This window comes from Micrasema longulum, unplaced genomic scaffold (assembly GCF_059751315.1).
Source record: "Micrasema longulum isolate JH-2025_06_02 unplaced genomic scaffold, ASM5975131v1 h1tg000133l, whole genome shotgun sequence".
NCBI lineage: Eukaryota > Metazoa > Arthropoda > Insecta > Trichoptera > Brachycentridae > Micrasema > Micrasema longulum.
Window position 1 is genome coordinate 2,052,974 of NW_028277339.1, and position 24,636 is coordinate 2,077,609.

Genomic DNA, 24,636 nt, shown 5'->3' on the forward strand with positions numbered 1-24,636 from the left:
ATCACTCGTGTTTTATTTATATAATAAATTACAATGAACTTCCATCAAGAATTTTCACTTACAAACTTAAATGACTTAGTGTGAAGAAAAACAAGTAGAAATCTTATTCCACGAACCTAAATCAAGTTATAAATCAAAAATACTTCCAATTATTTATTTGACCAAATAGCGCTTTTATCCTCTAATGGGCATCATTTAATTTTGATGATGAATTTTGCCTACGTACTAATAATTTGTTTTTTTTCCAAATGGACCATTATCTTATTTACTGATTAAAAAAAAAAACATTTTTCCTAGAAATAGCATATACATTTTCAATTCTACTATTAAATAATGGGTGTATTTGTTTTTTTTAATGATATCTTTAAACATGTCTAATTCCATACTATATGTACACACATAAATAGGTAGCTAACATAAATTTTCTTAAATCTCATGATAATTGTTCTAGAACTGTGAAAATCACTTTTTAATTTATAAAAAAAAGGAATGACCCGCTAAGCTTCTATTTTAGAGGCTTGTCAGCAGATAGGAAAGAGAGGATATGGAAGGAAGTTGTGAAAAATACACTACAACACCCAGACCAATTTGAGAAAAAAATCTTTCTTGGATTTTTTGTTGCAACTGGCGGTAATCGAACCCACGACGCCAGTTTCACAGTTGGCCGTCTAACCAAATGCACCACGCCGCCTGGAAGTGTTACGTGATTTTGTATTTAAATAACACAACACAAAAATAATGAAACAACATAAAATTTAGATACATTTTTCTCGTATGTATTGTGTTATTTATTAGATTAGAAAAATTAGTGAGAAAATTCCATTAGAAGTAAATTTTGTATGCTGGGCAGTTGATTTTTTCATAGTTATTATATTTACAACATTCTATCGAATAAATTCATGTTTAATTTGTAATAAAGGTAATAAGCAATGTTCTAGATGAGTGTATATTGTGTATAATTGTGAAAATCTTCAGAAAACAATGGTTTATGTTATGTTTTAAAAACTAAAAGTGATACTTGCCAAAGTTGTTAGTGAAATTGCTGTCTGTATGAATGTAGGTTTTTCTAATCTACAAAAAAATCTTATGATTATGAATGTGTTAATAGAAAATAATAAATTAGTTATTTATAAACACTCCTCGTTGAGTCCTCGTATATGTATTTTTAATCAATACATAATTGTATGCATTATATAAATGTTTGGAAATTCCCTTTCATCTAATCTAAAGTGCAACCAGGGAATTTAGGCCCTGGTGCCAAAATTATCACTACTGGAAGCTAAGTTTTATACAACAATATAAATTTATTACACATAGTAAAAAAATTCAGTCAATTTACATAATATCAAGGTTTTGAAAGAGGAGCGGGTGCCAGATTCAGCCTTTGACTGGGTGTACAATCTTCAATCCATGAAAAATGCCAGAATATTCTATTTCAATATTACTCAGGCTTGAGCAAAGTCACTTAAATTTTCTGTGGCCTCTAATTGCTAACATTCTTTATTTGGTCCTAAAAAGGTAGATTATTTATGATATCCAAAGATATTTTATGATTCTGCACAACTTATGAAAATTTGACAATTATAGAAAAATACAAGCGATAGATTGTAAGAAACATATTTCATAGATGCACAGAAATGAATGATTTCAATGATTAACCCAAATGTTCAGCGTTGTTTTTATTTGTGGTGGTTGATTACTGCCAAAAGAAAGATTATTAAAATAATTTCTAACTCTCTTGTATATTTAATTCAAGTAGCACAAGTTTTAAATTTTGATTCTGTGAAATACAAATTACAAATAATAATCTCATATATTTAAAAGAAATAAATTATGTATATGGGGAACAAATGCGTTTTTCACACAAGAAATTCAATACCTAATAATATTAATGTAAACATTTTAGTTATTCTCTGTCTCCTAATAGAGTTTTAAAAATATTGCTAGGTTAATTTAATGCTGAGTTTGTTTTAGTTTATTTCTTTTTAATGTAATTAATTCTATGTACAAATGATTAAATGCACATATGTAATTGTAGATAAATGTGTATAAAACGCAATAAAATTTCAATATAAACTACATACTTCAAAAAAATCAATGAATTAATCACATTAAGTAAATTCTTATTCACAAAAACATTTAATTATTCATGTCGTTCGTCAAAAAAGTGTTTTATTGAAAATGATATTATAATTAGAGGAGTTCCATGGCATTATAGCAAATAAAGTACTGGAAAAACATTCAGATTGTAAATATGAAATAAAAATAAAATAAAATTAGATTACACACATCTATCCTAGTTTATATAAATAATGTAGCATTTATGATTGTTGGTATTGTTTTGCATGTAATTTTAAATGTATTAAATCCTGTGATACCTTTATGAAATCCACGTAGCCCCCTATAATATTTCTAAATTATTGTGAATAATATGTTTACTGTCTTAGAAACTTTTCTGCAGAACATCGGGGAGAAACACTATTCTACCATAAAGAAAAGTAAAATATAAAGCTTTTAATTATTATTATTAGTTTACAATTATTCAAATGTTGAATTCAATCCAATGCATATCGATGGTGGAAAGGCTATATTTATGACTAACATGCATAACTGAACGTTATTTAAATAGCTTTTCAACCTTAGAAATGATTTTTTTTAGTGCAATATTCCAAAACACCATTAAGTACCTGTTTCACACTCACACCTGTATACCATTTTTGCACAGGTCTGTGAAGTTTTCCTCCACTCATATTATTCACATACAAAGTATATCCAGAAAATATGTTCCGTTTGATAGGTTAAAGAAATCAAGTACATATTCAGAAAAAAAAAATATTGTGAAGAAATCTTAAATTTTTTCTACATAACTCCCACCATTTTGTAGGCACTTGTCATAGCGTGGCACCAGCTTTTGTATTCCGTCTTCGTCATAGGTGTAGCCCTCTTTATAAAAGAGGACGCCCACTCCATTATCACGACCTCCATTGAACTGCCTCACCCATCCCCTTACCCTTAAATTATTATTGCATGTGAAAACATGCTGAGCACACCTCACAGATCTGTAGATGAATATGGGCTGGTTTAATGTTTTTTGCAAAGGAAACAGATTACAGACCTTATCTCACACAAGCAGTGGGGTTTTAATTTTTTTTGGCATTTTAAACAAGCACCACGAAGCGTACACAATATTTAGCCAACTCATAATGAAGTCGACTCCTTCTCAATAGGTCAGAGTAAGTACAGCAGCGCTGCGATGGCAAGAAATACAAATGAAACCTACTTTCTGGATATACTTGGTATGTAAAAAATTTTGGTAACTTAAAATAATCTCCCAAATGCTTTCAATTTATAACAGACCAGAAACTCAAGAACTAAAGAGAATCAGACCACATACCAGTCCGTTTAATGTGAATTCTACGGTGATATTTTTTATCACTCTACAGATAAGTTATAAGACAGTAATAAAAATAATATTGCGTAAAGGATTAAGAATCTGTGATATTCCACGGAATTTGAAAAGACAAAGAATGTTTATTGTAAAATTCTTTCATGAGGTGTGTATTTAGAATACTGTTTAATTTTTTTTTCAATATTTATTAACCACAAAAATTATATAAAAATCCCTTTGAAAAAATTATGATACATTAGTCTTAAAAAATATAGTTTCATTATTAAAAATGTCTCCTATTACTATTTTTGATTCAATTAAATTATGAATTTTATTCAATTTAATTATCGACACTTGAGAGGATTTTACTTTTCTTCATACAAATGTATTCCTGTATTTTCTCCAAGGATTATGGTCAATTGAGGGAGAGTTTTTTTAACGCACTGTAGATATCTACCATTGGCGTGTCCCTATAGTTTGTTTTTTTTCAATATAAATTGTCTTTTATAGGGAGCTAGGACCATCCAATCCAAAAACCTTTAAAAGGGCTTATTTTTATCTGCCGTTTTCAGACCTCCACTATCAACTATTTTTAAAAAAAAGCAAATCATGACAACAAGGAAAACAGGAATAAGAGACTTCGATTTTGTTGATTATAGTCAGGCATTATCGGGATATTTATTCGGGGAGGCATCTACGTGAGAGTGACTGAAAAACTGTATTTAAATACCTATTCATTGAACCGTTCTTGCGCTGCGTATCCTCTTCATCTTTTTCTTCAAATAAACCATATAGCAGTGTGTGTAATAAATGTAACTTTTTATTAATGTGAAATTGTTCAAATGTAAGAACATAATGTAATGCATATACAGAGATAATGTTTAGTGTATTAAAATGAAATCTTTTATAAAAATTAGCCAGGATTCGAACTCTTGACCTCATCTATTTAAATACGGCTTTTAAACAATTGCATTGTATAAATCAAGTACAGTCAAACTCTAATTATCCAAATGAATGAATGCCAGACGTTATCCGGATATGCAGAAATCCGGATAATGGGATAAACCATTAAGAAATGTAGAAACAGAAGAAGGAAGATGCAAAATTTACTCTAAGATCACTTTTTTGCTTTTGAAATAATACAGCGAATTGGAATCACTTTAAAAACTTACTTAAATATGTCCAGCAAAGTTAATTGCTGTAACGAAGAAACTCATTTACTAACAGCGAGGTCTCTTTTTTGAGGTTTTATTTTCTGGTAACGATCCGGATATTTGGCAATCAGGAGTTTTGAGTACTAGTTTTGATCAAACCCTTCACCAGAATTTCTAAAAATGTTGGTTCATTAGATCTTAATTACAATAATTTATAATTTTGATTTTGACTTGTGAAAAATAGTATTGATATTATCTTTAAAATTGTATTTTATATTCGTCTACTCGGTAGTGTATCCTCTCAATACTGAAAGTCTTTGTAATTATTAATATTTTTATAAAATTCTTGTATTTATTAATCATTTTGACATGATATGTAAATTTCTTTTTGGGATTTGTTAGACAATCAACATAATATCTCCTTCCTGCATGTTAGCTATGCGCACTTATAAGTATGTAACTAAATCAGTGAGAATTGATATAATATTACTTATGTATATAAAATATTTGATGTGTAATAAAGGATGTTAAAAGACTAAAAATTCATTTATTTTAATCAACCATTTTGTAACATTTCTTCCCTTTTGAAGATTTTAGGGAAACATTTCTCGTTTCCTGTGACTTAAGATCAGCCTTAAAGATCATTAGTATGTAGGCAACGCTTGCTAGTGTAGTGAACTGTTTTCGTGTTAAGATCATTTTATTATTATTGGACTAATCAGAAGTTTGGTCAGAATCAGAAGTCGGCCTAGTGTGTAATGGGCAGCGCGTTTGCCTACCATTCAAGAGGTCTCAGGTTTGAATACCGACATGGTTGATATGAATAAATATTTATTTGAAAGGGTGTTTTCACAGTAGAATATTTAATAGTCCCTGGACTGGTACCTGGAGCGTAAGACTGATCATCATACCTTCATGTTTATTTATTTATTTATTTATTTATTTATTTATTTATTTATTTACGGACAAAGTCCATTATAAACATTACAATTAAAAGAAATTTTTACAAAGGAATAAAAAAATATAAGGAACAGAAATAAGCAGCAAAGACAGATGATAGATTTTTTAGATTAAGTAAAAAGCATAGGCTAACTATACAGATTCTTTAGCTGATTTGTAAAGAAAGACATCCTTACACCATAATAATCAAGATCTTGATGATCGTTCACCCGCCTGATCATTCTGGGCAAAGGCGACTGTGCACCATAATTGGTCCTGTAGTGACCGAGGAAAAGCATTTCATTATTTCTTAGTCTACGGGTGGGAACGTTAAAAAGAATCTTTTGCAAAATTTCAGGGGCATCAATGAGACAGTTCATAATTTTATACATGCAGATTATATCTGCAATGCATCTGCGTTTTTCAAGACTTGATATGCTTAAAAACCTCTCCATATCAGAATATGAATAGTCTCCTCTTTCCAATCCCATCTTCCATGCAATTTTTCTTATAAAACGATGTTGAACTGATTCAAGGCGCTTGATATGAACAGCATAATGAGGGGACCAGATTACAGATGCATATTCAAGAATAGGGCGAACTAAAGAGCAATAAAGTGTTTTAAGTGTAAGCATACTTTGGAAATCAGACGTAGTTCTATTAATAAAGCCTAAAATTTTTAAGGATCTGTTTACTATATTATCAAAGTGTTCCAGAAAAGTTAGTTTATTATCTAGGATCACTCCAAGATCTCTTATAGAGGTGACAATCGAAAGAACTTGGCCATTAAGTTTATAATCAAAAATAAAAGGATGTTTACATTTATGGTATGAAATAATTTTGCATTTATCGATGTTAAGTTCCATGTTATTAGTTTTGCACCAAGTATGAAATGCATTTATGTCTTCTTGGAGTCTGACACAGTCATCAATATTTTTAATTAGCTTAAGTATCTTGTTATCGTCAGCAAAAAGCCAGAATTTTGTAAAAGAAAAAACATTAGCAGCATCATTAACAAACAGATTAAATAGAAGAGGGGCCAAGTGGGCACCCTGTGGTACACCAGAAGTTACTAGGAAGCTATTTGATATGAAGTTATTGATTTTTACACTTTGTTTTCTATGTGAGAGGTAGGATTTTAAAAACGATAAAAAGGGATCTCTAATGCCTACAGCACGAAGTTTAGCACATAAAATGTTGTGATCAACTTTGTCAAAGGCCTTGGAGAAGTCTGTATACAGTACATCAGCTTGAAGATTATTCTCGAACGCTGTAAAAATAGTATCAGTAAAAGAAAGCAAATTGGTCGTCGTTGATTTGGCTGTCCTAAATCCATGCTGCTCCTCAATCAGCACATTTTTAAATATAGGTGTTATTTTTTTTGTAATAATTGATTCGAATAGTTTAGGTACAGGAGATATCATTGAAATGGGTCTATAGTTAGTTACGTTAGATTTATCACCAGATTTGAATATCGGTCTTATTATAGAAATTTTCCAAATATCAGGAAATACACTCGTTGTTAAAGACATATTAAACAGTAAAGACAGAGGCTTGGCAAGACTAGATTTACAATTTGATAGTAGTATTTCAGGAATACCATCTGGACCAATACATTTACCATTACCAAGTTTACTTAGAGCGATTCTGACATCCTCAGCTGACACTTCACAATTATTCAGGTCTACAGTATTAGTATAGCTAAATAAGGAATTAACATTGGAAGAATTATTAACATATACTGAAGAAAAATGCGTTGCAAAAAGATTAGCTATGTCGGTACCATTAGATGCGTGTTTATCTTTAAGAAACATACTTATTGGCAGATCGTTATTGAAACGCTTATTAGAAACAAAACTCCAAAACTTTTTGGGATTTATGGACAACATTGTTTCAGTTTCATTGATGTATGATCTATAACAATTGGATGATTCAGACTTCGCAAGTTCTCTTAGTTGAGAAAATTGTTGATAAAATTTGAGATTCCCAGTTTGTTTATAAAGTTTGTGGATCCTTTTCTTTTTCAAAATCAGAGTCTTTAAATCAGAGCTAAACCATTTTGGAAACTTAGGTTGAATAAAATTTCCTTTTGGGATAAATTGTTCCATCCCAATTGCGACTTTATCATTAAATAAGATGACTGCATCATTTATATGAGAATTGCTTAGAATACTGTTCCAATCAATTTCTGAAAGATATTGACTGAGGCCAGCATAATCACCATCTTTAAATTTAAGATATAATGAGTCATTAGGTTTGAGTAAGTTATTAGAAAATGAATGGCAAATATCTCCACTATGTTACAAAAATTATCAAGATACGCTGCGATTGGTGTACCAATGCAGTGCCCTATGCACCATTAAGTACGGAAAGCGAATGATGATGATGAATCAGAAGTTTTATTGTGAAGGTTGCGTGTATTAAAATGAAAGATTCACTTACATATTACACGGAGTTTTGTAGTGGCCATACTAGCACAAAAATTCGTAAGAATGAAATGAAACCACCTTTACTTCACAAATTAAGAGGATACGCGGTGTGACTTTTCTTCATACAAATGTATTCCCGCATTTTCTCCCTGGATTATGGCACTAGAGTGATGATTTTTTACACACCATGCACCACTGGCGTGTCCCTGTAAATTGTTTTATTTAATTAATTATCTTCCACAGGAGCTAGGACTATTCAAAAACTTAAATTGAACTGTAGTTGATGGTTTGCAGTGAACTTAGTTAATTAATCTTATTAGACCAACCTGACCGTTTTCTACAGGGATACAATGCTCTTCGTACCATATTGACGTGCCCTACAGGTATTGTTGACTATCTGAGATTATTAGATAAGATTATCTAATATTATATAAAAGGCACACAATTTAAAGACGCATACAATTCAGATACAAAGGGTTAATTGATAAAAAATATATGATTCTTCTGAGAGAAATTCTGTTAAGCTCTCTCCTGCAATGGATTTGCAGATAGAGCACTTTACATAGCGCACGTCCATATAATTACTTCAGTTTCACATAGGTTATAGCCGTCTTTTCACCACCAATGTCTTTTGGACTGACGGCTATAGTCAACATAACCGCGAGCACGTCAAAGACACTAAACTTCTTCACAACATGAAAATTAAATCCATTAATCCACTTAAGAATAATAAAGTTATAAAAATATATCTCAAAGGTACAGGAAATCCAAACACGTTGGTATGCACTTTTTAAATCTAGTAAGTATTTGACTTCATCTTGTTGGTCAAGTTTGTAAAAAGAAAAAAGCTTTTTTTGTATTTACTAAATTACAATCTTCGTATATTAATTTTAAATATACCTTAATTAAAATAAAAGTCACAAAATAATATTTAACAATAATTTATCACTATTCGTAGGAAACTCCACACTCGTATAATACAAAACTTTACACATTCACATAAATGTCTTAAGAATAACTTGGTTAACTTTCATTTTTAAAACTAAATAATTGTCTTTTATGCACAGTTTAGAAATTCAGTCAAACATAACTGAAATGAATATACAACATGTGTACGATATCTGTAAATAAATAATCACTTTTCTTCTTTCGTCGATCACCAAACTCTTTGGTCAGTGTTATAAAATTTTGCTTTGTAAGTAAATGGTATTATATTATAAAATGGCACCAATAGTGTTTTCGATCCACTCTACATTTGAAGTAATCTTATCATACATTCGAGGTCGCCCCATGCCATCTTTAGAGCACGCTATTCTCCAGTTACTGACTCCCATCAGGGACCATCTTCCCTTGGACGGCTCCAAACAGGCTATCGGACTACCTGCAAACTCTTCCTCCTGAAAAATAACATTATGTTAAGTATTTTCTTATTAAAAATCAGTAAACTGCAGGTTATTAAATATGCAGCAAATCATATCCACTGAATTAATACGAGGGTTGATTGATAAGCTCCGTCCCTGACCTATTTCGAAGTGGATGAGAAGTACTTTATTTTTCAGCATAGTCAGCGCCACTCCAGAGAAAAAATGCAGCTTAGAACTACTTTTAAAACCAATATATCTGTGGCTTGGATATAAAAGGCTCAATGTCGTAAATTTCAATATTATGGTACAGTAATTTTTCAGCCATTTTGTGTTATTATAAAGAACTGTTTGATGTTTTTGATAACAAATATTAATAAATAAGATAATCACTTATATAAGTGCATATAAAATAGTTTAATGCATTTTTTTTTAATTGACATCAACCTTCTCCACAATGCTGGCTTGAAAAAATAAAAATTGACATTAGCTCTTTGAGAACCAAGCCACAGATATGTATTTCACAACATCCTGTCAGGAATCCAACCTAGGACCTCAGAATGGTAGGCAAACGTGCCTACTATTACACGGAAGCGGACTTATCTCAGAGAGCAGCCATAAAGTTTAAAACACTCACCTTATCTCACACAGAATGATCTGGATATTATTATTCGTATATTATATTGAAAGTCAGTTGAGGTTTTTAGAGCAACCAAATAAGTAGTTATTTAATTAACATATTTTTTGAAAATGTGAGTTTGCAAAATACCATCTTAAAAAATAAAGGGTACACGACAAGAACGGACTCATTAACAAACTTTAAAGTAGAACAAAAAAAATAATGAAAACCTTATTTGACTTATTTACTGACTTCATGTACATATTTAATAAAATAGATTTTGAATTAATGTAATATATATTTTTATATTTAATCACAAAAAAAAACAGAAAAGGGTATACTTTAAATTAAAAAAAAACCTCCTCTCCTGAACTGACAAAAGACTCCTTGCAGCAATCGCCGCACTTTGATTCTTTTTTTTGCCAGCCCTAACCCCATATTTATTTCCTACAATTCAAAAGACAGAGAGCCACATTTTGTTAATTTTAAATATTCCATTTTAATGAACTCGTTTGAAAAAATGGCATCAATATATCGAAAAATTGAAAAAATACAACCAGCCCATTTTAGCCGTGTACCCTTCTGAGTATTTAACTAAAACTATAAATAAAAAATACTCACACTACAGTCTTCTTGTTGATTTATTGATTCAGTGCAAAAACTGTTGACAGTTGCAATGCTGACATTTTCACACCTTTCCATCGGAATAGTTCTGAGGTGAACCCGCTGCAATTGGTCTCTGTTCCTGGCCCAGCCGAGAGTGTTGCAATACGACAGGTTGGCGTTTGTCTTCACTTGGGGTAGGCAGATTGGTCGAACAAAGTCAGTCATGCGTACAGGATCCTCCATCTTGATGAGAACGATTGTGCTGCCCTCAACCGGAGACTTCAGCATACCGACAATTCTGCGCTCTTGTAGCCACGGTGAGGAGCTGGAGACTCGTACCGCACCTAGCCGAGCAATCCATTCTGCTTTTGGTTGACCCTTCAAAATGTTCGTTTTTATAGAGTTTTATAAAAATCTTGCAATTTTAATAAGCATAAAATAACAGCATTTAAAATTGAATAGTTTTGGAACTATTTAAATAAAATCCATTTTTAAAAAAAATTATGTAAATCTATAAGATGTAAAATCATGTTTTGAATTTTCAATATTGCATGGTTTTGCAAATTTAATAATCATCTTTTAAGCATAAACAATCACTAATAACACTATACTTATTTAATATTTGCCTGGCTTAGAACGGGGTACATACCCTCATTAGCAGGGCAAAGTCTTGAAATTAAAATATAAAATGAATATTTATTTTCCACATCTGCTCTTAAGTGGAGCGTGTGGATATCACCAGACACCTCCAGGAGACCCTATCGCCAGCCAGCACTTTCGCCTCTTCCAACGTCAATCCTGCGTCCCTTAGTTCCGCTGTCCATTCTCGGACTTCAATGTTGATAATGAAATCGAACCACCAAATACCTAATATGTATTCTATTCAATCACTTAATCTCAAAACTCAGAAGTTTTAGTAAGGAGCCAGGATTCGCGCCCATATAGGAGAGTACTGGCCTTATACGAGAGTTGAATAATCGGCATTTTGTTAAGACTAGAGTTCCAGACAACACGCATCATATAAAAAGTTCCATCAATTTCTAGGCGGACTGCGAGTTTTTTGTGCATGGCCACCATTCTCAGTTACATGAACTCTGAAGTATTTAAAACTGTCAACTTTCTCCATTCTCTGCCGATTATTATAGATCAGGGTCAAGACAAGATTGTTGCACATAATTTTCTTTTTTATATTAATTAAAACCCAGATGAGCAGAATTTTCAGAGGAATATACATGTTGTACCAAAACAGTGCAAGAGGCCCAATTACAGTGGTGAATTACAGCATAGAATACTCAGGAACTTACTAAGAATTGAACCAGGAATCATTTGTGCATGAGCAAGCGTTTTAACTACTAAACCACGGGACTTATATACTTCAAGAGTTAGAATACGAATATGGCAATATAGGTACTCATATTGGATGCACGTACTTTGTAGCTTTTCGAAGAATGATTAGAATAACGGATTTTGTCATCAGAAATCACATGCAGCGTATACACTTATTTCCATATTTTTGGGTATAGTGCTATATAAATCTGAATCTGCATGTGTGCACATTTTATAAGTAATATTGAAAAATGTTTATTAAAAATGAAACAGTTAACAAACCTGGAAGCATGACGCAGTAGTAATTAACCATTCTGATGAAACAAGAGTAGCGTCACAAACATGAGAATCCTCCTTAATCAACAACGCATGCCACGGCCAGTCTCCATACGCTGAACTTTTAGCCAGTCCATCTATTCCTGTTACCTCCCGTGTTGACTGCTTTCCACAATCTAAAAACAATAAGACATATTATATGATATGCATTATTAACATTTACTAATAGCATTGACCCTAAAAATAATCTGAGTGATAAGATTGAAGCACGTATTGTGATAAATATTTTTAAGTACTTAAATCCAGTGCCCAAATTTAAAGGCCGAACTGCGAACTCTGAACACTGCGAACAACATTCCTTGCCTTAAAAATATTTTATGTGGTACGATTTTGACCGTTTAAAAGTCAATTTCACCATAGAATATCATATTTAGTAGACTGCAGCTTGATGCTTATTATAATTTGGGACGCTAAACTTGCTTATAAAGTAATATTAATATTTTCATGTCTGGAAAACCAGAATCCTGGACGTGTTTTCGACTCCTGAATAATAAAATCGAGTAGAGATAAGTGCGTCTCGTAGTGTAGAGGTTGAAACGTTTGCCTATCATGCTCGAGGTCTCGGATTGAGTTCCTGGCAATCTGACACAAAATATCTGGTTCTTTGACCCTAGACTAGAACGTGAAGCGTAAGACTGATCATTTTACCCTTATGTTGTAACAGATGATTTTTAAAATGAAATATTTGAGTTTCTATTATTTACCTAAATATTAATTTTCAGACCATTTCCTAAAAGTCATACAGTTGTGATAGAAAATTCAGAAGAAAATTATATACCATGTGAAATACGAAGATGATAATACTTTTATTTATTAATGTTTTATTTTTATCATAAAACAATGAATGAAAGTTCAAATTGATGCAGGTTACATTTTGTAGAGTTTACCTATGACAAAAATGTGAAACCAAATACATATTTAAATTTTTTGTATGTTATTTACCCGATAATAATAATTTTCTGTCATTGAACTTACCAAATTTAGCACACTTCACATACATGACATTCTTTTCTGGACATGGTGTCTTCAGAAAACTTATAACAGGAGCTAGTGGATTTTCAACTTCAACATAATTCATACCAGATTCTACATTTTCTCTTATTTCAATTGATTCTACTTCTCTGAAAAACAAAGAAAAAATATTTCATAAATGTGGAGCTTATTTCTTATTATATTATGACGTAGGAGATAACTAGATGACAGCTTATTGCAAAAAAGAGGGAAAATAAGATTAATTAAAAAATCTCATTTAATGTTTTTTTTCAAGTAGAAAACTTATTTATTTTAAACGCAAGTACATTCAAAAAGTGCTTTGTCCAAATTTAAAAAAAAAAAAGGTTTATATCAAATTTAATAGTTCATATTTATGTATATCTATAAAACCTCGTCGGCCTCGTGGTGTAGTGGTCAGCGCATTTGCCTACCATGCAAGAGGTCTCGGGTTCGATTCCCGACATGGTTGACATGAAATATTTATTTAAAAAGGCGTTTTTATGCTAGAATATTTCAGAGTCCCTGGACTGGCACCTGAAGCGTAAGACTGATCATCTTACCTGCAAGCAACAAAAATGATCAAGATACGCTGCGATTGGTTTACCAATGCAGTGCCCTATGCACTATAAGGTGCGGAAAGGGAATGATGATGATAAAAAAACCACACTACATATTCAAATAACTTTTTTTTCTAGATAAAATATGTCCTCATACATTTAAACAAAAAAAAAGATATTAAAAATAAGTTTTTCTTAACTTTTCAAAATATATTTCTGGGACAAATCACTTTTTGAATGTTTGCTCCTCACTTAGATAATTTATCTGCACTGTGTGCATGTTATTTGACCCCCCCTGACTATTTTGCGGGTGAGATTCATCCGGCTGAACCAAATCACCTACTAGGCAACGCCTGAAAACAATTTTCCAATTTTTATACTTCTTGATGAATCTCACCCGAATAATAAAGGTTTCAGCTCATTTACTTCACAAAAGTCAACAGATGGAAGAGTTGAGGAAATGTAGATGTTCGAACATGGGCAGAATGGTAAATGTTACACAGTGTGTAAAGTGGCCACTTAAACCAGCCAATGACAGGTCATAAGCCCTGTAAATGCCTAGACTTCCATAATGTATGTTTTATTTTCTTTTAAATTAAAAGAATTTTATTAAAATAAACTAATTATCTTTCACTTTACTGCTGTTTTCATATATAAATCTATTTGAAAAATGTCATCAGTCCATGTCAGAATATTGTCTGTATCTTTCTTAACTAAGTAAAATAAAAATATTTAATAGCTCAAAACAAAATGTGCTGCGATCCTTCACAAACTTTTCTAACTTTTATTTTGGTTAACTCTAAAGATGAATGAACTGAACAGTTTAAAGTGTCTCCTGTAAAATTGCATAAGTGGGGCTCATGACATTTTCGAAATAATCGATTCAATTAATCAACTGATTTCTCCTCAATAGCGTGCGAACAAAGCCCCGGGTAAAAATTAGTTTCTAATATTTTGTTTTACTTACTTAAATGATAAAGAATTGCATAGTGAAGATGCGACCGCTTTTACAGAGGTGCTGGTTTCATTTTGTGTTCCGACACAAAGCTTTCCAAGACTTCCTTCTTCATTAAATACAACAAAACCTTCAGAATAATACTGGGCCTGGTATGGAGATGATGTGGGATATTCCATTAGGTATGAAATATTTGGTGCAATGCTCACTAAAAATTAGAAAAACTAATAAATTATATGATTTGTATGTAATATGTATAAAATATTCACTTATTAAACACATTTAAAATACTCATTCAGGATAAAAAAAATGTCAATCATAGATTTTTACATTCTAAACGAACTAGATGCATGGTACAATATAAAGAGTTTGTTTATTTGAATCACATTTTAAATATCAAGATTTCACATAGTTGCCAAAAACATACTCCAAAAAAAAATATATTTCTGCATATGATGATTCTGGGGAACTTCAAGTTGAATGATACATTTCAAACAAAACAATATATTACAAACAATATACTGTCAAAACTTTAAAATAACTAATAACAAACTGCTAATACGAACAGATATAAAATCGCTGAGAAACACGAAATTGGTACACGACCTTAAGATCCCACCAGGGAGTAAAATGAACACTGGATAACAACTTTATATAAGTGATAGCATATTTAGTCAGTCAGTTCCATCATGCAGTCAGTTAGTTCAGTAGTTACACAGTTAGTTACGAACTTAAAACATTTATGCAGTTACACACACTGTTACACTATTTATTTATCGTGTAATAAATCAATCAACATCAACACACTACATTGTTTTTTTCTATCACCTCCAGCTTGGTAGGATCTCCTATGTAACCACATGCATAAAATCCTACAGTTATTCTATTTGAATTGTATTTATTACATAACAAATTCATAGAATATCCCTCCTCTCTCCATAGATAGTGTAGTGTAGATATTTAGTATTTTTTTACTTCTTAAAAGTATATATTTAAATAATTGTTTTGTTTTCAAATGAAAATATTATAATGCACCTACAATATGTCCATATACCACTGAATTCCTAAAATTGAACAGTTTGGGTGAGTAGAAAGAAATTGCCTTAAGCCAATATGCCCGCCCTTGTGCATATGTATGTTAACTTTTTATAATATGTTTAAATAAAAGGATTATTATTGTACTTGATTGAATTATTCTTTCCAATTCCCAAAAAACACTAATAAAATTTATTTATGAAGTCTGAATGCAGATCATAATAAAACAACTGATATATTTTTGTGTTCATAATATACTAAATAAAATTATTATAAACCTACAGCAAGCCTTTTCATCACTTCCGTTTGGACAATCTCTTACTCCATCACATCTTTTGTTTGGTGGAAGGCAACCCCTCCCTAGACCGCAATGGAGGTGGCCAGGAGCGCAGTAAGTACAGGATGTCTCGTCAGCAAAGTCCTCACAGTCTGGGACTCCATCACAAACCCGAGGTGACAGGGCATTGGCCTGCAAGCTTTGCACGCAATCTAAAAAAATGCAAGAAAACACGGTTGGCAAAAACAAATATAATTCATTTATTTATTTTATTTGGTAAACAAACAGAATGCACAAATATTTCCAATTTCTTTGTATATTAGTGTAAGAAACTCATGCACACACCAAAAAAAATGTTTACACTTAATACAATAATTTAAATTATGTTCAATATAATAAATGTAAAAGAAAAGAAATGAAAAAATATGTATACCATAATAAAGTTAAATATCTGCTTCTCTCAAAATTTCTATAATTTTTTACCTAAATTTACATACATTATCACAAAAAATATCAGCCTCGGCAAATATATTGTTATATTGGTCGCATATTCTAGGTATTGTGGATTGTTTAAAATAGTTTGTTGACGCGTTTTCAGTATAAAACAGAAGATTTTGTCTTGTCGGTCTAGATAATATAAAGATACAAAAATAAACAAACAACAAAAGTAACCATTTCTACCAAGGTTTCACCGTAAGGGTAAGCAAAGAGGACACCATATCATTCTGTCTTTCCTTACAGTCCTCGCTTCATTTTCATTCATACATCTTCTCATGCACGCACTGCGCGGCTGGTGATATTTTTACGTTTGACAAGCAATTGGTAATTATATTTATTTTTATTTTTAACTGTTTACACATTTATAAGTTAATTATACAATAGGCACTAACATAATATATGGGCGAATAATGTACGAGTGCCGGATCCATGCTCATTCAGGTTCTGCTTCGATTGTGGATTACACGTTCTGGAGTTATATATAAGATTACTGTATTGAAAGTCTGAATAATATATTAGAGATTTCATTATCTAAAGAACCTAACAAACCTTGTTTGTTAACTAAATAATTACACACTAAACGTCTTTCAATCCTTACCCTACAGATACTTCATTAAGTTAAATAATTCAAATTTACTATAATGAAGTATGTACTTGTACAGTAAAAGATGATTGACCAGATGCAGTTTTTAATATTTTTGCCTACAAAATGAAAATTCCATCTTTGTTTACTCTCATTCTAGCAGTCAACAGAGGCTAGTATTCACTCAATCTTGTAGTTTATTTATTATTATTTATTGCGTATTTCAGTATTACAAACATGTACATAATTTGGTTATAATGTATTTCTCACTGGAAAATCTCAAAGTTTATCGCAAAAAAAAACCAAACATTATCTACAGTGGGACAATATAATTTTATGTGTCAGATGCTAGTCTAGGGTAACATATTATTAATTAATTAAACAAAGACACAGAAATAATTTCTAAACTTATCAAACACAACCTTTTAATAGCCAAACATGTTGTGTACTAACTGCAAAGCAGAATAAATAATATCACTTTTGTATTATGTTCAAAAACAACTGTGTCAATACATATTTACATATTTTGTCTGAAAAAGCCAACAGAACCACTACTTTTATGAGATTTCAAAATAAACAATTGCCGAAAAACATTACTGGTAACAAACATGTTGGTCCATATAAAACACATGATATTTTAAACACCAATTCAGTTTTTTTTAGGCAACCAAAGTTGGACAATCAGGAAGTTTAATATATATTTTTTTTAAATATATTTGTTAAGAATAAATCTAAGCAAAATTTTTTATGTATCGTATAATCAGCAGTATGATTGAGAGTTTGATGAGTTTTGTATTTTGGAAATTTCTCCGCATATGACGTCTCAAGTTCTCCGCTTCTTCTCGGTCAGTTCTACCAATTGATCCGTCGAATTACTGCAAACCGGAAATATTTCACAACTCTCTTATGATTGGTTGATTCTTATGAACTAGTGACATCGTTCAAAGTAGTTTGATTTTATTAATATATTTTTAAAATTTTGTTTGTACATTTCCAAGAAACTCTGTCGTACAGTTTAATGCTCTAATATTTTTAGCGTGTAAGAAAAAAAAAATGGATTTAATTTCCTGTAGAGCTGAGGTTCCTCATTCACAGAAAAAACTAGGAAATTTAAAAGAGTGATTTAACTATTTAAAAATACACAACTAAAATAAAATTGATGCCCTCGCATAAAACCTCAAGCGTCTCAATCTTTATATATTCCATAAAACTTTGTGATTTGTAGGAAGATAAAAAATTAACAAAGAATTTAAAAGTCAACACATTCTGATTCATAGTTATTTTTTGAACATTTAACAATATTGGTAAATATATGTATTTTTTTTATAATTGAGGAAGAAACAATGTACAAACAATAAGATATGCTAATATTTTTTTAATCACTTCTCAGTTTACTGTTTATATTATAACATAATATGCTACAATACTATTTAATTATTGTTAACTATTTTTTTATTCTTTTGTTATTATTGTAATTTTTTTACAAGTTAAATGATGCGGAGTGGCTTTTTAAAGGTAAAGGTTTAGTAATGTAAAGAAAACTACAATTGGCCTATAATTTTGATTTATTTGTAAATATTGTATTTTTTTTTTGTTGTAATGGCTGTTGTTTTCTTTTAATAAATAAAAAATATAAAAAATAAAGAAATCCACTGGTAACCATGATAATCGTAAGTAGAATCTTTACTGAAAAACGATTTTGTCAAATTTGATTATGAATAAACACTATCATGGCACCTAATTAAAAAGGAGATTACCATTAGTAAAAACTTGAACAGTGTTTCATAATATAGATTCACGGAGTAAAAATTGAACAGGTGAAGATTTATCATACTATCTAGCTACTAGGTTCATCTATTACAATTAAAACAATATTTAAAAACGACATTTTATGCTTCTAACAAGTAATTTACACATATTATGCAGCATGAAATTGGCGAAACTTGTCTGTCGACTTATCGGATGCAGAATTTCACTTATGACATTGTGTAATATATTGTGTACTGAGTGTTTTTAAAAAGTTGACCACAATAATATGAATGCATATTTTATGTATTAAGAGAAAGCAGTATTATCATCTCATGAAACACTTTCTTATTGATCTTACAATTTACAAAGTTGACATTGATTTATACAATTTGTATACATGTTGATTTCCAGGTGATTGACAATATTAGGATACCAAAAACCAGTTTGGCAATTACAAAATAAAGAAACTTGACGGGAACATTTTTATTTTTAGTAAAGTGACATGATCAATAAACTAAAACATTTTGTTGCTTTTGAAATGAGTAATTGAGAATTTTGGACAGATATTTTATTTCAATTGTACCAGTATATATATTACAAAGAAATGTATTTACCATTGTAAAATGGACTAAATAAGTCCGTAAATAAATAAATAAATATGTAGTGACATAAGTCATAGGGGAAAAGTTGAGAATATAAATTTCCAAAATATTAATTATACTTATGGGGTCATAAGTTAAAAAATCATGTTGTAATACGAAAGTGCAGTGTGGTATTAGATAGGTAAACAATTTAATATACAATACATATTTATATACGTGGCGCGTTGTGGTCTTGTGGTAGCGTCAAGACTCACAAATCAGATGTCTGAGGTTCGAACCCTGGTCTACCACAACTCGGTATACATTTTTTTTATTTTTCACTACTTTAAATTAAATAATAAAAACTCAAATATTTATTTTATTACCCTGGAGTAACAGTGGCACAACTCAAAAAACTCATTTTTACAGGAATGCACACACCCGTCCTATCAGTAAACTTGCATTTATTTGCAAAAACAAAGGCACAACTGAAAATTCACTCACTTACCCTTTTTAATATTTTCAGAAATAACAATGGCATATGATCATTGTGCCACTATTTCTTGAATTTGAGTTTAGAATTATGATACATAAATATTTTTAAGAATTATGCTGTTAATAAATTATGCAAACAGCAAATAAATTCAGGAACATTTTTGCATACTTAACACATGCCAATTTAAAATTTGTTAAATTTTATAATCGCTGAGGTGAAAAATATATTGTTATAATTACAGTAAAACATTATGTTTTTTATTTATTTAGAATCGTTTGCACTACAACAATCCAAAAGCCACACTCATTACAGTGTAGAATTACATCACAAAATACCCAGGCATGAAAAATGATCTCATCAGGAATATCGCGTAATAAAGCGTTTTAGCCACATATAGTCAAAATAAAAATACAAATATCTTTTTAGGGTTTGAAAATTAATTTTACCTCCTTTAGGTCGACAGGAAGTTGGTCCAGTGTATTCAGGAAACCTTGAGCAGTCCAAGACATCCTTGAACTTGGCAGGTAGTCGTCCCCCGCAACCGGACCAGAATTCCCGACAATAACTTCGGCAAGGCAGTAACATACGGTCCTCCTCTTCTCTCAGTAGACAAGCCGGCTGCAGCAACTAAACCCAAGAAAAAAAAACAACTCAAAATATAATTCTTTATCATTCATTATTATTATGTGTTTATAATTAAAATAAAGCACAATTTGTGTGGGGATAATCATTGCGTTTGGAATTTAAGGGTGTTTTTATAATTAAAATATTGACAACTTTTATTTTCATAAATTTTAATATTTTATTTTCATTATTACATAATCAACCTTAATATGATTTATTTAATTAAAACCCATTATTTAATAATTATTTGCTCTACAGCCTAGAGCCTAGTCCCCTAAGAATGTCTGGGTTTTGACGAAAATATGTTGTTACTGCGCATGACTCCATCTATGCATTTGAGACAGACCAATTACCATGTAGTGGCGATCAGGCACTTAAAGGTATTGGTTGGACTGCAAGTCTTTTTCCTTCACTTTATAGATATTTCGGCCATTTATTGCCAAATGGATCGTTGGATTGTTGAAAATATTCATTATTAAGGGGGTACTGGGCGTTACCCTATGCGGCCTATAGTACATTCTTAAGAGAATTTGGCTTTAGATTATAATACTACATAATAATGAGTCAAAATATGAATATTCATATTTTGACTTATGAAATTTATATCTTTTTTTAATGCACATATGAATGAAATTAATCATTTATTAATTGTGCAAGTTAACTATTGCTAATCAAAGCATGAAATTATTTATTAATCTGTTTATTAAATTACATATTCTACCATATAGATGTGTAACTTTTATTATTTATTTTTTATTTCACTGTCAAATTGAATTATAAAATTACTATTAATTATAAATTACATATTGCCATGTACTTATCTGCAAAGACATGCATTTTATTATGTATATTTTTTTACTAATATTTTGCGTATTGATTTGTATATTGTTTTTTATGTTTATAAATATATCGATTCTTATATATAAAAGTCCCGACATATCATGGAATTTTCTAATAGGTCGGATAATAAAAATTATAACTGTGCTATGATAAAATTGTGTATTGTGTGCATTAAATAAATAAATAAAAGTTGTTTAATGAATGATGTATCAGAATGTTAAGCAGTAGCTGAAATAATTAGATTAATCAATGATGTCAAATTGCTGCCAGCAAGATAAATCGAAGATAACCTCGATTCTCCACTCGGAAGTAAAGAGAAGACTATGGACAGTTGATATAAAAACGTTAGCATCCTTAATTACCATCAGTAGTTCAGTTCAGAGATGAAGTAGAACAGTTCAGTTCAGACTAGAGGCGGCTCACCGAGAGGATACGTATCACTTGATCTGCATCACTAAAGTGACGGGGTTTTTTAATTAGTTAAATTGAACTAATATATCACTACCTCATTCGACTTAGGTATTAGTGTCTCCGTATATTTGTATCAAAAGACGCGAATGATACGAAAGACACAAAGATACATTTAGTTTTGTGTTCTTTTTGTTTGTGAACTAGATGACCGAGATGTGAGAAATATGTCTCTGGTTCAATGTTTCCGGCCTTGTCAATAAGACAGGATCGTTCCTAAACTACACACCTCTGGATCAGACAGTAATTCAGGAGTTAACAGTTTTCAGTTCTGCCACAACATGTAATAAATAGACATTGAGGAATCAACATTGGTTTTCTTCTGTCATCTCCAACTGGGGTAGAGGCTCCCGGGATCAACACGCTCCAACATAAAAATAAATTTAGATAAGGAAAAAACAAACCTGACAAACAAAATCGTATGCCAATCTGTAGCATTCGCCATCAATTAACTCTCGGAAGGCAATCATATTATCTTCAACTTCCCTCAAAGACCTGTGTCCCAGCATATTGGGGTATGATGTTGTGTTGTACGGAAGGTTCTGGCACATCTTCAACTGCAGAGCTGAACATCTTCGGGGCGGAGGGGGGGCAGACGTTGGCACTGAAGCCGTCACGGTGTTGGTCGATGAGAGGGTTACTGGTGCAGACAGTATGGCATTACTTTCCTATAATAAAGTCAAAATATTAATAAACATATTCATCATTTCTCCATCAGCACCCAATGTATAAGGCACTGCAATGATACTCTATTTGCAGAGTATTTTGATAATAGAATTGTATTTTTCATTTCGCCCGCACATGGGGAAAACATCAGTTAAAACATAAATTAAACGTTAGTTAACATCTTTATACTATATAATGCATACACCTAGGCCCAGTTGCATCGAAAAGCTACATTAAAAATAAGTTAAAGTTAATAATCAGTCAACAGACAACAAAAAATGTAGGTACACCAAAAAATTATTGCTTTACGCATTTAAATCATACCTACTATGAAGACCTAATAACTTATTCATTAGAAACTCACCCACGATCTAATTCCTTGTATAATTATGTATATTTCATTGACACCAGAAAATGTTGATAGCTCAAGGATGAATAAATCGAATAATCAAAAAAGAATTCGAGATATTTTATTGATAGCTAATAAAACAAAGCAGCAGGTTGTCATATTATGTCACTCAAGAAAAGTATAGGATACAAATATATACAATATGATACCTGCCTAAACAGATTCGCCTACATTCAAATTAATCTGTTTGCCATTTTTTTATTCATCTTAAGGACAGGTTCCTGAATATTTCATATAAATACATACCTAGGTAATTGAAGAATAGTAAAACGAAACACAAAACCAGTTGAAAATTCAATACATGCATTTAACAACAATTTCGATGGGATGAAATTGTTTTAAAATGAACAATTTGTAATCTAAGAATGCAATCAATTATGTATCATATTAATAATGATATTACTATATTGAAAAAATGGACTACATGCAAAAACTTTTGATTTGGTAAGATATCTGTAGTCTGTGTTTGACACGCATCACATTATTCTAGACCTCAATTCCTTCATATTTTAAATTTAAAAGTTCATAGTTTTTCTTTCATAGTTGCCAATACATAAAACCTAAACAATAAGCAACTTCACGAGTAAGTACTTACACCACTTCCTCTTCTTTTTTTGACAAATTAATAATAGAGAAATATTATGAATCTCCTCATAAATAAAATCGTTCATGTACAAATTTCTGTAGATTTTAGAAATGTAAACTAACAGTTTATCAGTTTACATCGAGGCGAGGCGAGGAGAAACAATGTAAAGGAAGTTAATACCGTACTTGTAAGATTTCCTGTACTTACACGAAGTGAAATAAAATAATTATTCACTAGGTCTGCTTAAATAAAATAACCTTCAAAAGAACAGTTCGATATAATAAATATGTACCTGTATTTCCAAGCTGTTTGGGTCTATTGTGAGATTGACAAAGTATCTGGAGTTATTCTGTAAATTTATTTCTCTCATCAAGACCGTCTCCACATCTTGAACATCCACTTCTGTATAGGAGGGGTCAAAATGTAAATCAAAGTGAACAGTCATGTCCTCGTTACGTGTTCTGAAAACAAATATTTTCTCACTTTAAATGCACATAGATACCAACCAACGTGTAAAGTAGAATAATACAGAAATACACATTTTCTCTTTGAGTCACGGAAGCCATTTTTTGGTTACATTATTTGACTGCTTTTGTGGACATTGTTAAGTATATGATTGCCAACAACTATATTGCATAAAGTTCTCTGAGCCTAAAAATGATCACGACTAGATTAAACAAAATTTGGTTCTTTTCATATCGAAACAGGCGGTTGATGAGATAATAATCAATACAAATACATGTTTAGTTTATATACCTAGATATTCGTTATAATCCTCAATAGTCCGGTAGATAAGTAGGTTATATGTATTTATGTTTTGTATGTGAAGAGTAGTCCTATTTTGGCGGCACATGCCACAAGCATCGTGCAAAAGTCGAGGATCTAAACCGTGTACCAATGTTATCCGCACTCAATGGTGCAAAGGGCACTGCATTGGAACACCAATAGCGGAGTAACAGCGATAATGTTATGATGGTAATATACTAAAATGAGGTGAAATCTTCCACTTATGGCAAATGTAAATCCCGTTAGGCATTTGAGATCTGCGCACAATCTACATCGTCTCTCGACTCTAGACCAAAATTTGACTCCTGGTTTTCAAACAAATCATCACGCTGTTTCCCCGTGAGGGTTCGCAAAGAGGACAGAAATTCACTTTAC

General features: G+C 31.2%; 1 protein-coding gene across 2 annotated transcripts in view; it reads right to left on the reverse strand.

Moving 5' to 3' along the window:
* Positions 1-8,835: 8,835 nt before the first annotated feature.
* The window catches only part of LOC148284312 (atrial natriuretic peptide-converting enzyme), a 90,250-nt gene continuing 74,449 nt past the window's right edge, over positions 8,836-24,636 (reverse strand). The window contains exons 5-13 of one of the 2 annotated variants that reach the window (XM_088242328.1): positions 23,768-23,936; positions 22,219-22,482; positions 20,329-20,509; positions 15,981-16,187; positions 14,676-14,871; positions 13,134-13,279; positions 12,105-12,274; positions 10,512-10,874; positions 8,836-9,307 (exon numbers count right to left, since the gene is read on the reverse strand). In XM_088242328.1, coding sequence (XP_088098454.1) covers positions 9,125-9,307; positions 10,512-10,874; positions 12,105-12,274; positions 13,134-13,279; positions 14,676-14,871; positions 15,981-16,187; positions 20,329-20,509; positions 22,219-22,482; positions 23,768-23,936 — 1,879 coding nt within the window. In that variant the 3' untranslated portion in view covers positions 8,836-9,124. Of the gene's footprint in view, positions 9,308-10,511; positions 10,875-12,104; positions 12,275-13,133; positions 13,280-14,675; positions 14,872-15,980; positions 16,188-20,328; positions 20,510-22,218; positions 22,483-23,135; positions 23,267-23,767; positions 23,937-24,636 lie in introns of those variants that run through there. The other variant, XM_088242334.1, reaches the window with a different exon arrangement.